This window comes from Hyla sarda, chromosome 8 (genome assembly GCF_029499605.1).
Source record: "Hyla sarda isolate aHylSar1 chromosome 8, aHylSar1.hap1, whole genome shotgun sequence".
Taxonomy (NCBI): domain Eukaryota; kingdom Metazoa; phylum Chordata; class Amphibia; order Anura; family Hylidae; genus Hyla; species Hyla sarda.
This window is the reverse complement of record NC_079196.1, coordinates 135800845-135813281: the sequence shown is the minus strand read 5'-3', so window position 1 is coordinate 135813281 and position 12437 is coordinate 135800845. Positions and strand designations below refer to the sequence as shown.

The 12437-nt window shown below is 40.1% G+C and overlaps 1 protein-coding gene across 5 annotated transcripts in view; it reads right to left on the bottom strand.

Annotated features, from left to right (window-relative positions):
* The window catches only part of STAT1 (signal transducer and activator of transcription 1), a 1320138-nt gene that overhangs the window by 849611 nt on the left and 458090 nt on the right, over positions 1-12437 (bottom strand). For all 5 annotated transcript variants that reach the window (XM_056535944.1, XM_056535945.1, XM_056535942.1 and 2 more), the window contains one exon: positions 408-559. In XM_056535944.1, the coding sequence (XP_056391919.1) occupies positions 408-559 (152 nt within the window). The remainder of the gene's footprint in view (positions 1-407; positions 560-12437) is intronic.

The window sequence follows — 12437 nt, the reverse complement described above, 5'->3', positions numbered from 1 at the left end:
CTGTCTAACTGCTCAATGATGATGTCATGTCCCGGGAGCGGTGCATGATAGGAGAATATCCCCATAGGAACCGCATAGCTCCCGGGACGTGAGTCATCAGAGAGCAGTTAGACAGAAAATAACAACTCAATTTCAGAAGCTAATAACTATTGGAAGGATTAAGATTTTTTAATAGAAGTAATTTACAAATCTGTTTAACTTTCCAGAAAAAAAAGTTTTGGCCTGGAATATCCCTTTAAATTAATAGACTGATCATATCTTTGTCAGTGGGCACACATATAAATCATCAGGGAATTAAATTATGTTATTCCTTCACTGTACGGTATATTGCATGAGTAAATATCCTCTATTCTCTTAGTGTGGTACAATATTTTAAAATTAAGCAAGGTATCTGCCAGATTACTTACCAGTTCTGGAGTTGGTCAAGGCAAGCATTTGGAGGACCACCAATACAAGCTATTTGTTGTCTGTGTTTCCATTCAACTAATTCTTCATTAATAAGGGAGCTTTGGGTTTGAACTGTGATATTAAGAAGCTCTCCTATTTTACGAACAATATCCTAGTGAAATTGAGAGAAAAATATTGTATTTGTTAAAGTACTAGTTATGTCTTGTTAAATTACAAAAAAAAAAAAAACATTTCTGGTAGTGCTAAAAACCATAACTTAATATATGCTATAAGTATCTAAAAGGTTATTTATAAATCCAGGGTTTACAGAAAGTAATCTAAGAAAAAATGCTTTAAAAAGACTGTGGTTAAAGATTTTTTATACCTTCAAATGCCTTTTATTACTATTGCATTGCAATTTTTTTTTTGCTGTAAATATTTTGGCATAAAACATAGTCAAGGTTTTCTGAAGCTTTGAACCCTGTAAATGAGTTATCCAGGTTTAGAAAAACAGAGCTATTTCTTTCCAAAAACAGCACCATATCGGTCCTCAGGTTAAGTGGTGGTATTGCAACTTGGCTCCATCCCCTTCAATGGAACTGGACAGCGGGAAATACACTGTGTATTCTCAGATGATCATACACACAGGACTAGCCGGCGACAGCCCTGCTTTTTCAGTGAAGAATGTAGACAGGGCCGCAAGTCACACACACTGAAAACGCAGGGCTGTTGCCGGCTAGCTCTGTGTGTATAATCATCTGAGAATATGCAGCGTTTTTCCTGCTGCTGCAGATGAATTTGTGCAGTGTGAAATACGCTGCATAAGTGGTACATGGGACTGTACCCTTAACCCCTTAAGGACCGGGGGTTTTTCCATTTTTTCATTTTCGTTTTTTGCTCCTTGCCTTTAAAAAATCATAACTCTTTCAATTTTGCACCTAAAAATCCATATCAGGTATCAGGGCTCATTTTTTGCGCCGTGATCTGAAGTTTTTAACGGTACCATTTTTGCATTGATAGGACTTATTTTTATTCATTTTTAAATGATATAAAAAGTGACCAAAAATGCACTATTTTGGACTTTGGAATTTTTTTGCGCGCACGTCATTGACCGAGCGGTTTAATTAATTATATATTTTTATCATTCGGACATTTCCGCACGCGGTGATACCATATATGTTTATTTTTATTTACACTGTGTTTTTTTTTATGGGAAAAGGGGGGTGATTCAAACTTTTAATAGGGGATGGGTTAAATGATATTCATTCACTTTTTTTTCCCTTTTTTTTTGCAGTGTTATAGGTCCCATAGGGACCTATAACACTGCACACACTGATCTTTATCATTGATCACTGGTTTCTCATAGGAAACCAGTGATCGATGATTCTGCCGCATGACTGCTCATGCCTGGATCTCAGGCACTGAGCAGTCATTCCGCGATCGGACAGCGAGGAGGCAGGTAGGGGCCCTCCCGCTGTCATGTAAGCTGTTCGGGATGCCGCGATTTCGCCGCGGCTATCCCGAACAGCCCACTGAGTTAACCGGCATGGTTTCACTTTCGATTTTATTCACGCGGCTCAGCTCTGAGCGCGCGGCTTAAGGGTTAATAGCGCGCTGCGCCACTTCACTATGACGCCGGGCCCGCCGTGATATGATGCGGGTTACCGTGTAACCCCGCGTTATATCACGGGAGCAGGACCAAGGACGTACAGGTACCCAATATTGGAAATTACACCCCTAAAACAATTTTTGAGGGGGTACAATGACCTTTTCACCCATATGAATGGTTTATATATTTTATTCTAATTAGGCAATACATATAAAAATAAATTACAAATTTACAATAATATGTAGTTTCACATCTTCACAAGGAACACAGGGAAAAAAAAGGCATTCCAAACTTACTCCAAATTGTTACACAATTTACCCTGAACACGGCTGTGGTAATAACTAGCTGTTTATACACACATCAGTGCTTAAAAGGAAAGGAGCACCTGTTTGCTCATTGGGCAGACGGCAGGGCTCAGGAGAGACATACTAATCCAAATTTCAGGCCTCCTTTGGTCACATTTACTGCATTGTGCTTTCATAACAGAAGCTTAGAGGTGTAAAAATAGTAGAAACCCCAAACAGGTCACCTAGATAAGTTTCAAGTTTTGTTTAGTTTTTTCACTTAAAAAATGCTGCTGCCAGATGTTAGCTGCATGTCAATAGGAAACAGCAAAATGCCATATCCACTTGCCGTTTTTCAGTTTGGCATTTTTTTTTTATCTTTTCTGCGTTTTTTTGCAATTTTGGGCTCCCTGACAGTTTTCGAAAAATGACCTCATGTTGAGACTTTGGCGTTTTTTCGGAAAAATCTTGGCGTTTTTTCGGAAAAATCTTGGCGTTTTTCTCCTTAAAAAGTTGATGGGAGTGAAAAAATGCAAAAAAAGCCATGTGGATTTTAACATTGGCATTTTTGGGGGCATGTTTTTTTATCCGTTTTTTTACTTTAGCAATCAAAAAAGGGATGGAGTTAGGGCTTTTTATTAGATTTTGTAGGTTACCATTAAAGTGTACTTGTCGTCAACAAAAACTTTTTATATAATGTAGGTAAAAAATTGTGTATATTTTTGGATGAAAAAATGCTGTCCCTGCAGCTATTGTATGAGTGTCGCTATGAGGAGTCCAAAAACAGAAAGTGAGGGTAGGACAAGCAGGGATCAGTGCAGAGTCCTGGCTTGTCAATTATCCTGATGTATGAGACAGGAGCATGTTATAGCGCCTCAGTGCATACTGTCCTGCTTTTTCTTAGTCCACAGAGACCTGCTTGTCCACCCTCACTTCCTGTATTTGGACTCCTCATAGAGACACACATGCAATAGCTGTAGGGTCAAAAATATACACATGTTTTATCCAATGTATATTACAAATATATATTGCCTTATTTGCAGGGAGTGCACAGCGCTCCGGCAGTATTCATTGTATCATTTATTGGTGATGACCTGACAACCATACTTTTGGTAGCATAGATTTTTGCATGTCGTTTATTTCTTTTATAGAGCAATTTTGCTTTACTTTGTAACAGGTGAGTAGGTGGGTGGTCGCAAGGCCCAGTGTACCTCTCCACAGTTTTTCTCCTCAAGCATTCATTTTAATAAATTATTTCATTTTCACTTTACTTGAGTCTGATCGATTTTCTCATTCCCCACACACTATCCCCTTCTCCTCCATCCTTTTTCTATCCGCCTTCTTTTTAAATTCTCATTACCCTCCCCACTCTGTTCCTATCCACCCCCCCCCTTCCCCCTCCTTTTTATTATCTTTTGATGTGAAAACACTGAAGAAATGACACTCTGCTACAATATAAAGTAGACACATAAGTCCACTCCTTCACCAAATATAAGCAAAACAATTATCTATCATTATATAAAGTTACATGGTGCTATCAATGTCTATGTGAAAAAACCATAGGAGAAAACTCCTCTACATATATCTTAAAAAAAAAATTAGTTCTCTACTCTACTTTGAATTAAAACCAACTATTTTATTACATATACATATATCTTTAAAACATTTTTAGTTCTCTACTCTACTTTGAATTAAAACCAACTATTTTAATGCATATGAAAAATAAAATTAACAACACTGCATGCAATACAGTATGCAATACAATAACTGTATGCAATACAATAATATATATGACCAATTTGAGTATGTGAACAAGTACGCCAACAAAAAGGCACATGGGGAGATTTATTAAAACCTGTGTAGAGAAAAAGTGGATTTGTTGCCCATAGCAACCAATCAGATCGCTTCTTTCATTTTTCACAGGCCTCATCAAAAATAAAAGAAGTGATGTGATTGGTTGCTATGGGCAACTGCACCACTCTTCCTCTGCACAGGCTTTCATAAATCTCCCCCACAGAGTTTGTTGAATCTCTATCAAGTGGAAACTGCATCTGAGGCTCTCCCTGACTCCATGAGGAAGGCTCTGATTGTAGTTCTTCTTAAGCCAGACAAGGATCCGACTATGCTGGACTCCTATCATTCCATTTCTCTTCTCAATGTTGATATCAAAATTATGGCGAAGATTCTGGCAAACAGACTCAACGGAGTTATTACCTCTGTTGTTCATCCTGACCAGACTGGCTTTATGCCAGGTAGAGCTACGGATATTAATGTTAGGCAGCTCCAGCTTAATATTTCCGCAGTGTTTCTTCAGGCTTTGTTGTCAGTCTTGATGTTTAAAAGGCTTTCGACTTTGTAGAATGGCCTTATATTTGCTGTGGGTCCTCCGGTTTGACCCCAATTTTGTGCTTGGGTACGTCTGCTTTATGATAGGCCTAGGGCACGGATTCGCACAAATCTGGAGGTGACGGATTGTTTTCCTTTGGGCAGGGGTACAAGGCAGGAAAGTCCTTTTCTCCCTTTCTGTTTGCACTAGTGGTGCAGCCACTGGTAGTGGCAATTCGTGCCTTTCTGACCATCCACAGGTTGCGTAGGGGTCCTTAGAAGAGAGGGTTTCCATGTATCCTGATGATACCCTAGTTTATTTAGCGGATGGGGAGGGCTCTCTCCTGGCACTGTTTGACCTTCTTGACCTGTTTGGCTCCTTTTCCAGCCTGCGGGTCAATTGGGCCAAATCCTCCTTATTGCTCTTTCTAGGGGTGTTGTCCTTCTGTCTGCTCTCCCGAATGGCCTTTGGGCAGTACACAGATTTTGGTATTTGAGGTAGAGGTTTCGGCCTCTTTGAGTGATTTCTTACCCTTGAACCTGAAGCCTCTCTTGATTGGTACTGCAGACCGGCTACAGTCGTGGTCTTCTTTACCTTTATCTTTAGCGGGTAGAGTGAATATCTTTAAGATTATCTATCTCCCTAGGTATCTGTATGTTTTTTATCTGTCACCAGTTAACCCTCCAAAAAGGGTTTTCCAAAAATTGAATGGTATTCTGAGATGCTTCTACTGGCAGGGCAAACCTCCGAGATTGGGTCAGGCTCTACTTCAGGTGCCAAAGCACCGGGGAGGCTTAGCAGCTCCGAATATGTATAATTACTTTCTAGCATCCCAGCTAGTGTATGCGGCCTGGTGGATCAATGTGGATCTCTCCAATGTGACTAAGGATCTGGCTGGCGCCCTCATGGGTTCGTATGAGTCTCTGACTAATGTGTTGTACAGGTATGTCCCCTCGTCTCCTCTGTCTGTGCGCTTTTCGTAGTCAGCTGTTTCTCCTAGAGCACAGCTGTGGGGGAACACCCATTTAGCATTCCTGCAGAAATTGGAGGCAGCTGGTTATTTGAGCACCCATGAAGCCAAATTTGCCATGCTCTTGTTTGGGGAGAACCATTATTTCCCCTTCTGTGTGAATATGCAGGACCGGATTTATGTCCCTAGGAGTGCTCATTATCAGCATCTCCAGGTGAGGGATGTGGTTCATACTCAGTTTGGCTTCTTGGATGTGGCCCCGGGTTTCTTTGCTTCTGAGTACTACTGACCTTACGCAAGTGTATACGTTACTTAAATCTGTGGGTCCTGATCCATTTGCATTGGCCTATTTAAAGTGGGTGGAGGATATACAGTACAGACCAAAAGTTTGGACACCCCTTCTCATTCAAAGTTTTGTTTATTTTCATGACTATGAAAATTGTAGATTCACACTGAAGGCATCAAAACTATGAATTAACACATGTGGAATTATATACATAACAAAAAAGTGAGAAAATATGTCATATTCTAGGTTCTAGTCACCCTTTGCTTTGATTATTGCTTTGCACACTCTTGGCATTCTCTTGATGAGCTTCAAGAGGTAGTCACCTGAAATGGTCTTCCAACAGTCTTGAAGGAGTTCCCAGAGATGCTTAGCACTTGTTGGCCCTTTTTGCCTTCACTCTGTGGTCCAGCTAACTCCAAACCATCTCGATTGGGTTCAGGTCCATTGACTGTGGAGACCAGGTCATCTGGTTCAGCACCTCATCACTCTCCTTCTTGGTCAAATAGCCCTTACACAGCCTGGAGGTGTGTTTGGGGTCATTGTCCTGTTGAAAAATAAATGATGGTCCAACTAAACGCAAACCAGATGGAATAGCATGCCACTGCAAGATACTGTGGTAGCCATTCTGGTTCAGTATGCCTTCAATTTTGAATAAATCCCCAACAGTGTCACCAGCAAAGCACCCCCAAACCCTCACACCTCCTCCTCCACACCAGCACACCTGTGAAGTGAAAACCATTTCAGGTGACTACCTCTTGAATCTCAACAAGAGAATGCCAAGAGTGTGCAAGACAGTAATCAAATCAAGACAGTAATCAAATCAAGACAGTAATGTGTGCAAGACAGTAATCAAATCAAATATGTCATATTCTAGGTTCTTAAAGTAGCCACTTTAAGAACCTAGAATATGACATATTTTAAATTGTTTCATATTATGTATATCATTCCACATGTGTTAATTCATAGTTTTAATGCCTTCACTGTGAATCTACAATTTTCATAGTCATGAAAATAAAGAAAATTCTGAATGAGAAGGTGTGTCCAAACTTTTGGTATGTACTGTACCTACTCTTTCAGAGGAGCAGTGGAGGGAGGTTGAGTTGACATACTATTCTGCTGTTGTTAGTGCTTGAGATATGCTGATTCAATCTCGTTTTGTTTTACGCCTTTATTATACCTCTGTTAAACTCCAATACATCGGTTTCTCTCCTTCGGATAGCTGTTTTAGGTGTGCAGCGGACGTAGAGTCGTTTCTGCATGTTGTGTAAGGGTTTCTCATGTGTTGTTCCCTTCTGGAGGGAAGTGATGCAATTTTTGGCTGATCACTTAGATTTTCCATTTGTTTTGTCTCCGGATGTCTGATCAATGGTCTGGAGTCGGGCTCTCATAGACATATTCTCTTGTGGTTTCTCCTGTACTGTGCTTGTAAGGTCATTGTTATGGCTTGGAAGGACACTACTACCCCCCGTTTCCCGCTGGATAGGTTTGATTAACAAGCATGTTCCGATGTTCCACACCCTATATATGAGTCGTAAATGCCCTAGGACATTTGATAAGGTTTGGTTGCCCTGGCTGATGTTGGAGGCTTCGACTGACCTTCCGGAGTGAACAAGTTCCCAGATCTAGTTTAACTTGGCCCTGGTTCCTGTCCTCTTATAGGGTTTTTTATGGGGTTTGAATGGGGTTTGTCTGTGGATGTGTGTCTGTTGTCTTGTTGGGCTGTTCTGTTCTGGGTATCGCATGGGGTGGCCCTGTTCCTGTATTGAAACGGCTGCAGAGTGCAGGGGCTATTTTTCTTTAAATGCAGTTTGTTTGTTTCGCTGTTACTGTATACTTCTGTATCGCTATGCATGTACACTGTCCTTATCTGGGCATTCCTGGTGTGCCTACCTGGAGTGTTGTTTTGTACTTTTGTTGTTTTGTATCTTAAAATTCCAAAAATAAATACTTAAAAAATTAATAAAAAATATAAAATAAAAAAAAAGCACAGAAGACCAACATTTAATAATACTTAATTTACTATTAGCCAAATGTATCAATGCACTTGTTGAATAAAAAGATAACTAATCAATATTGCACACTAATATTGCACCAACACCAGTGCTAATCCCACAGGGCTATGTTCAACCTACATAGACTCCTACAAAATTCCTCCGAAAGAACCACAGGATCAGGCAGGCGCTTGGATCTTGTTTGAGGCAAAAAGTTTTATTACCCATAATGCAGCGCAATTCGCAGCGAACCGCTTCATCAGGCATATTGGGAACAGCAGACATGCATGGTATTTATACAGAGTCATTTTAACCCTTGTATAGACAGAACAGCAAAATATATAGAAAGACACAATGTAACAGATATACAAAATATCCAAAAATATACAAACCGCATAAAAAATTACTAAAAAAGAACAAACATATATACACGTGAATATGCATATACATACACATATGTATATACATGCACACATACACACATATACATACATATACAAAATATACAAACACATACATCGGTTCATCACACATGTATGTTCTCAAAACATACAGATAACAATAAAAAAGATATATATATAGTACATAAAACATATATAAACATATAAATATATTTGTTAGAAAACTGTCTGATGTTATTTAGCATTTTCAATGGTATGCTAAATAACATCAGATGGTTTTCTAAGGCTGGGTTCACATATATCAGTCGTCCGGCACAGTTTCCCTCTGGTATGCACCGGAGGGAAACTGATGCTAGAACTGATCCCATTCATTTGAATGGGACAGTTCACAATCATCCAACGTCTCAATTTTGACGCCGGATGGTTGGACATGCCGGAGGGCATCGGACAGGGGAACGCAGCTTGCAATTTATGGCCCATCTTAGTGTGAATTCTCCACATCTATTGTCTTAACCCCTGCATATTTGTGAGATGTAACCTGTGCCTTCTGCTTGTGAGCTTAGATTTGCTTTGGACTTGATAAAGGGAGGAATCCCGAAAGCTTGTCTCTACAAAATGCTGTTAGACCTATATAACCTATATAACAAAGTGCAAAGTGCATGTAAACAGATAACTCTCACATAAAGTGCTTACCCATATTGAATCCTCTGTATCCCTTACATATGTTCCGGTATGATCATTTCTGAAGGGGCGCTGTCTAAGACTGAGGGATCTTTCTATTTATAGCGCATTCACCCACTCTCCACCACACTTCTCAGTGAAGCCAATTGCCAGTGCTTGCTGAGGCTCAGATCCTGTCCTCATGCCCCACTTCCGGGGCATGAGCAGGCTCGAGCCTTCATCACTAAGCATCCGCGTCATGCCAATAGACTCCGGATGGGGCTCCAGGCATCTGCCTCAGAAGGAGCGCACATCAGCGGCACTACAGACTGGGCGAGAGTTCTGGTGACTATAATAAATTTGGCCTTTTCTTTCCACAATAAAGAACATTATAAAATGGTGCCAATTAAAAAATTTGTGACATGCTTGTAATGTGACTATGATGTATTAATGTGAAAATAAACCATTAAATGATCAAGGTAAATATATTATAAAAAAAACTGATGAAAATATTATGATAATTCTATTAGAACATTAGTGTATAATACATAAATCTGTGAACATGAACATGGTGATTAATTCCCGGCATACCACGGTTTCCGTCCGGCCACAAAAGCGGTCACTATCTGACTCTGGTTGGTGCATTTAGATTAATGAGATTCGGAGCTTGTCCCACTGGGATACGGCAACTGACAGTTTTGAAATTTCCCAGACGGATCTGGCAGCCATGGTGTGAATGCACCCTAACATAGTTTGCAAGATTGGAAAAAAAAAAAGAGTCCATCGAGTTCAACCTAAAACCCTACTATGTTAATCAGGAAGAAGGCAAAAAACCTCCATGAGGCTGAGGCCAATTGCCCCGTGACAGATTCCCCGAGTAAAGATTCCTTCCTGACCCGAATATGGCGATCAGAATAAATCCCTGGATCAACATTCTATCCCCATAAATCTAGTATCCATAACCTTGAATGTTATTACACTCTAGAGTAATGTAAATATAATAAAGATGATATTAGAAAAAGTGCATAAAATGCTTTTGTGCTTTGGTCATAGACATTTACAAAATGCATAACACTACAATTATAATCAATGTGCTACAGTATATAAAAAAATAAATAGATATACAACTCTTAAAAAAACATGTATAAACACATGTAAATCGAAATTGTTGCAGCACTCCTAAAAATAATGCCGTTTTGGTGCCAGCACCCAAACCTGATTGCAGTCCATTCAGAAAGATGAAACACCAGGGATGCAGCACTCCAAAGAATAAAAAGTGATTTATTTTCTCATCTTCAGTGCAGCAACATTTCTGCTCTATGGAGCCATTTTCAAGCTTAGCTTAGACCTCATAATTTTGGACATCCTCGCCCACGATGATGCTGGCCCCTCTGACCTGAAATTGCGGGAATTGGAGGCCAAGTGTCCCCCAGTTAAATGGGTTTATTCTCTTCATGCCCCATGCGGGGAGGTCTGCAATGACCACTAACTATTCTATTTTATTCATTTATTTATTTTATTTATTTTCATTATTATTTTTTAAAATAAAAAAATATATATTTTTTTAAATCCAATTTTTTTTTATTATTTATATTTTTCTATTTTTACTATTCTTGGCATAATTAGTTGCACACCTTTTCATGTAATTTTTTTGTATATCATTTCTTCATATATAAAAAAAAAATTTTGGCTCAATAGTACTGGAGGTTTTTTTTTTTTAGGGGTCTTTGTTTTGATCCCCTTAGGTTTTTTAGTATCCCTTGATAGGGCTTTTAACATTTCTCACCCCCGATCAATAGATTTAATATATTCTGATGTTCAGAATAATACCGCACCGGTGTGAATGACATAACCAACTATAATCTATTGTTAGAGAGAGTAGCGTCAGTGGTTGCTTGGTTACTGGATCAGGTGGCCCAGTGATGGGTCGCGCGACTGCGGCTCTCTTGTTTCCCAGTTGGGATATCGCGAGAGCTATAGCAGTCACATGATGCGTCGAGGTCAGGTGACCATTTCCTGGTGACCGCACGTAGTCTTCACGCAGGCGCAGTGGAAATTACACCACGCTAGTGGTGCCATGTTTGAGTATACAGAGCGGGTAAGCGATGTTCTCCTCCGATATTTATATATAATTATGTATTTTTATGTATTACACGTGTGACACGTTAATTGGATATTTACTGTTTACTGTGAAAATGTGAGTTATGTTTCAAGCATTGCTTTTAATATTATGGCACTTAATCAGCACTTTATTTATACACTGGTACACTGATATTTATTAACCCCTTAAGGACGCAGCCCTTTTTCACCTTAAGGACTGAGCCCTTTTTAGCAATTCTGACCACCGTCACTTTACAAATTAATAACGCGAAAACACTTTTACCGAATATTCTGATTCTGAGATTGTTTTTTCGTGACATATTCTACTTTATTTTGGTGGTAAATTTTCGGCGTTACTTGAATCCTTTTTTGGTGAAAAATCCCAAAATTTCATGAAAATTTTGAAAATTTTGCATTTTTCTAACTTTGAAGCTCTCTAATTGTAAGGAAAATGGATATTCCAAATAAATTTTATTTTTCTTCACAAATACAATATGTCCACTTTATGTTGGCATCATAAAATGGACATACTTTTGCTTTTTGAAAAAATTAGAGGGCTTCAAAGTAGAGCAGCAATTTTCAAAAATGTCATGAAAATTGCTAAATCTGAAGGGACAGATGTTACAGAACTACAACTCCCAGCATGCCTGGGCAGTCGAGGCATGCTGAGAGTTGTAGTTTGGCAACATCTGGAGGGCTACTGTTTGGGCACCACTGTAACAGTGGTCTCCAAACTGTGACCCTCCAGATGTTGCAAAACTACAACTCCCAGCATGCCCAGACAGCCTTTGGCTCTCTGGGCATGCTGGGCGTTGCAGTTTGGCCCCCCTAGTGGTTGCCACAGTAAAGATCGATTAACTTTCACTTTCAATTCCCCCCCCCCCCCCACTGTGGATTCCCTACCTGATCAGGATCCAGCAGCGAAGATCCCAGGTCCCCAGGCATCTTCTCCTGCAGGTACGGCCTCCATTTTCTTGTTGTTGCTGACAACTCCGATCAGCCCTATTTTCCGGGTGATCGGGTCACCAGAGACCCGATCAGCCCAGAATTGGAGAAAATCGCATGTCTGAATTGACATGCGATTTTCTCCGATCGCCGACATGGGGGGGTCTCAGGACCCCCCTGGGCGATGTGCCGGGGTGCCTGCTGAATGATTTCAGCAGGCATCCGGCTCCGGTCCCCAACCGGCTAGCGGTGGGGACCGGAATTCCCACGGGCGTATGGATACGCCCTGCGTCCTTAAGGACTCGGAATGCAGGGCGTATCCATACGCCCTGCGTCCTTAAGAGGTTAAAACATGGTACACTGTAATGCAATATTTTATATCACTTTTTTGTAATTGTATGTCTAATTGGATATGTGGATTGGATTGTTTGTAATCGCACTTATTTGGGTATATATAACCCATAACATGTGTGTATCA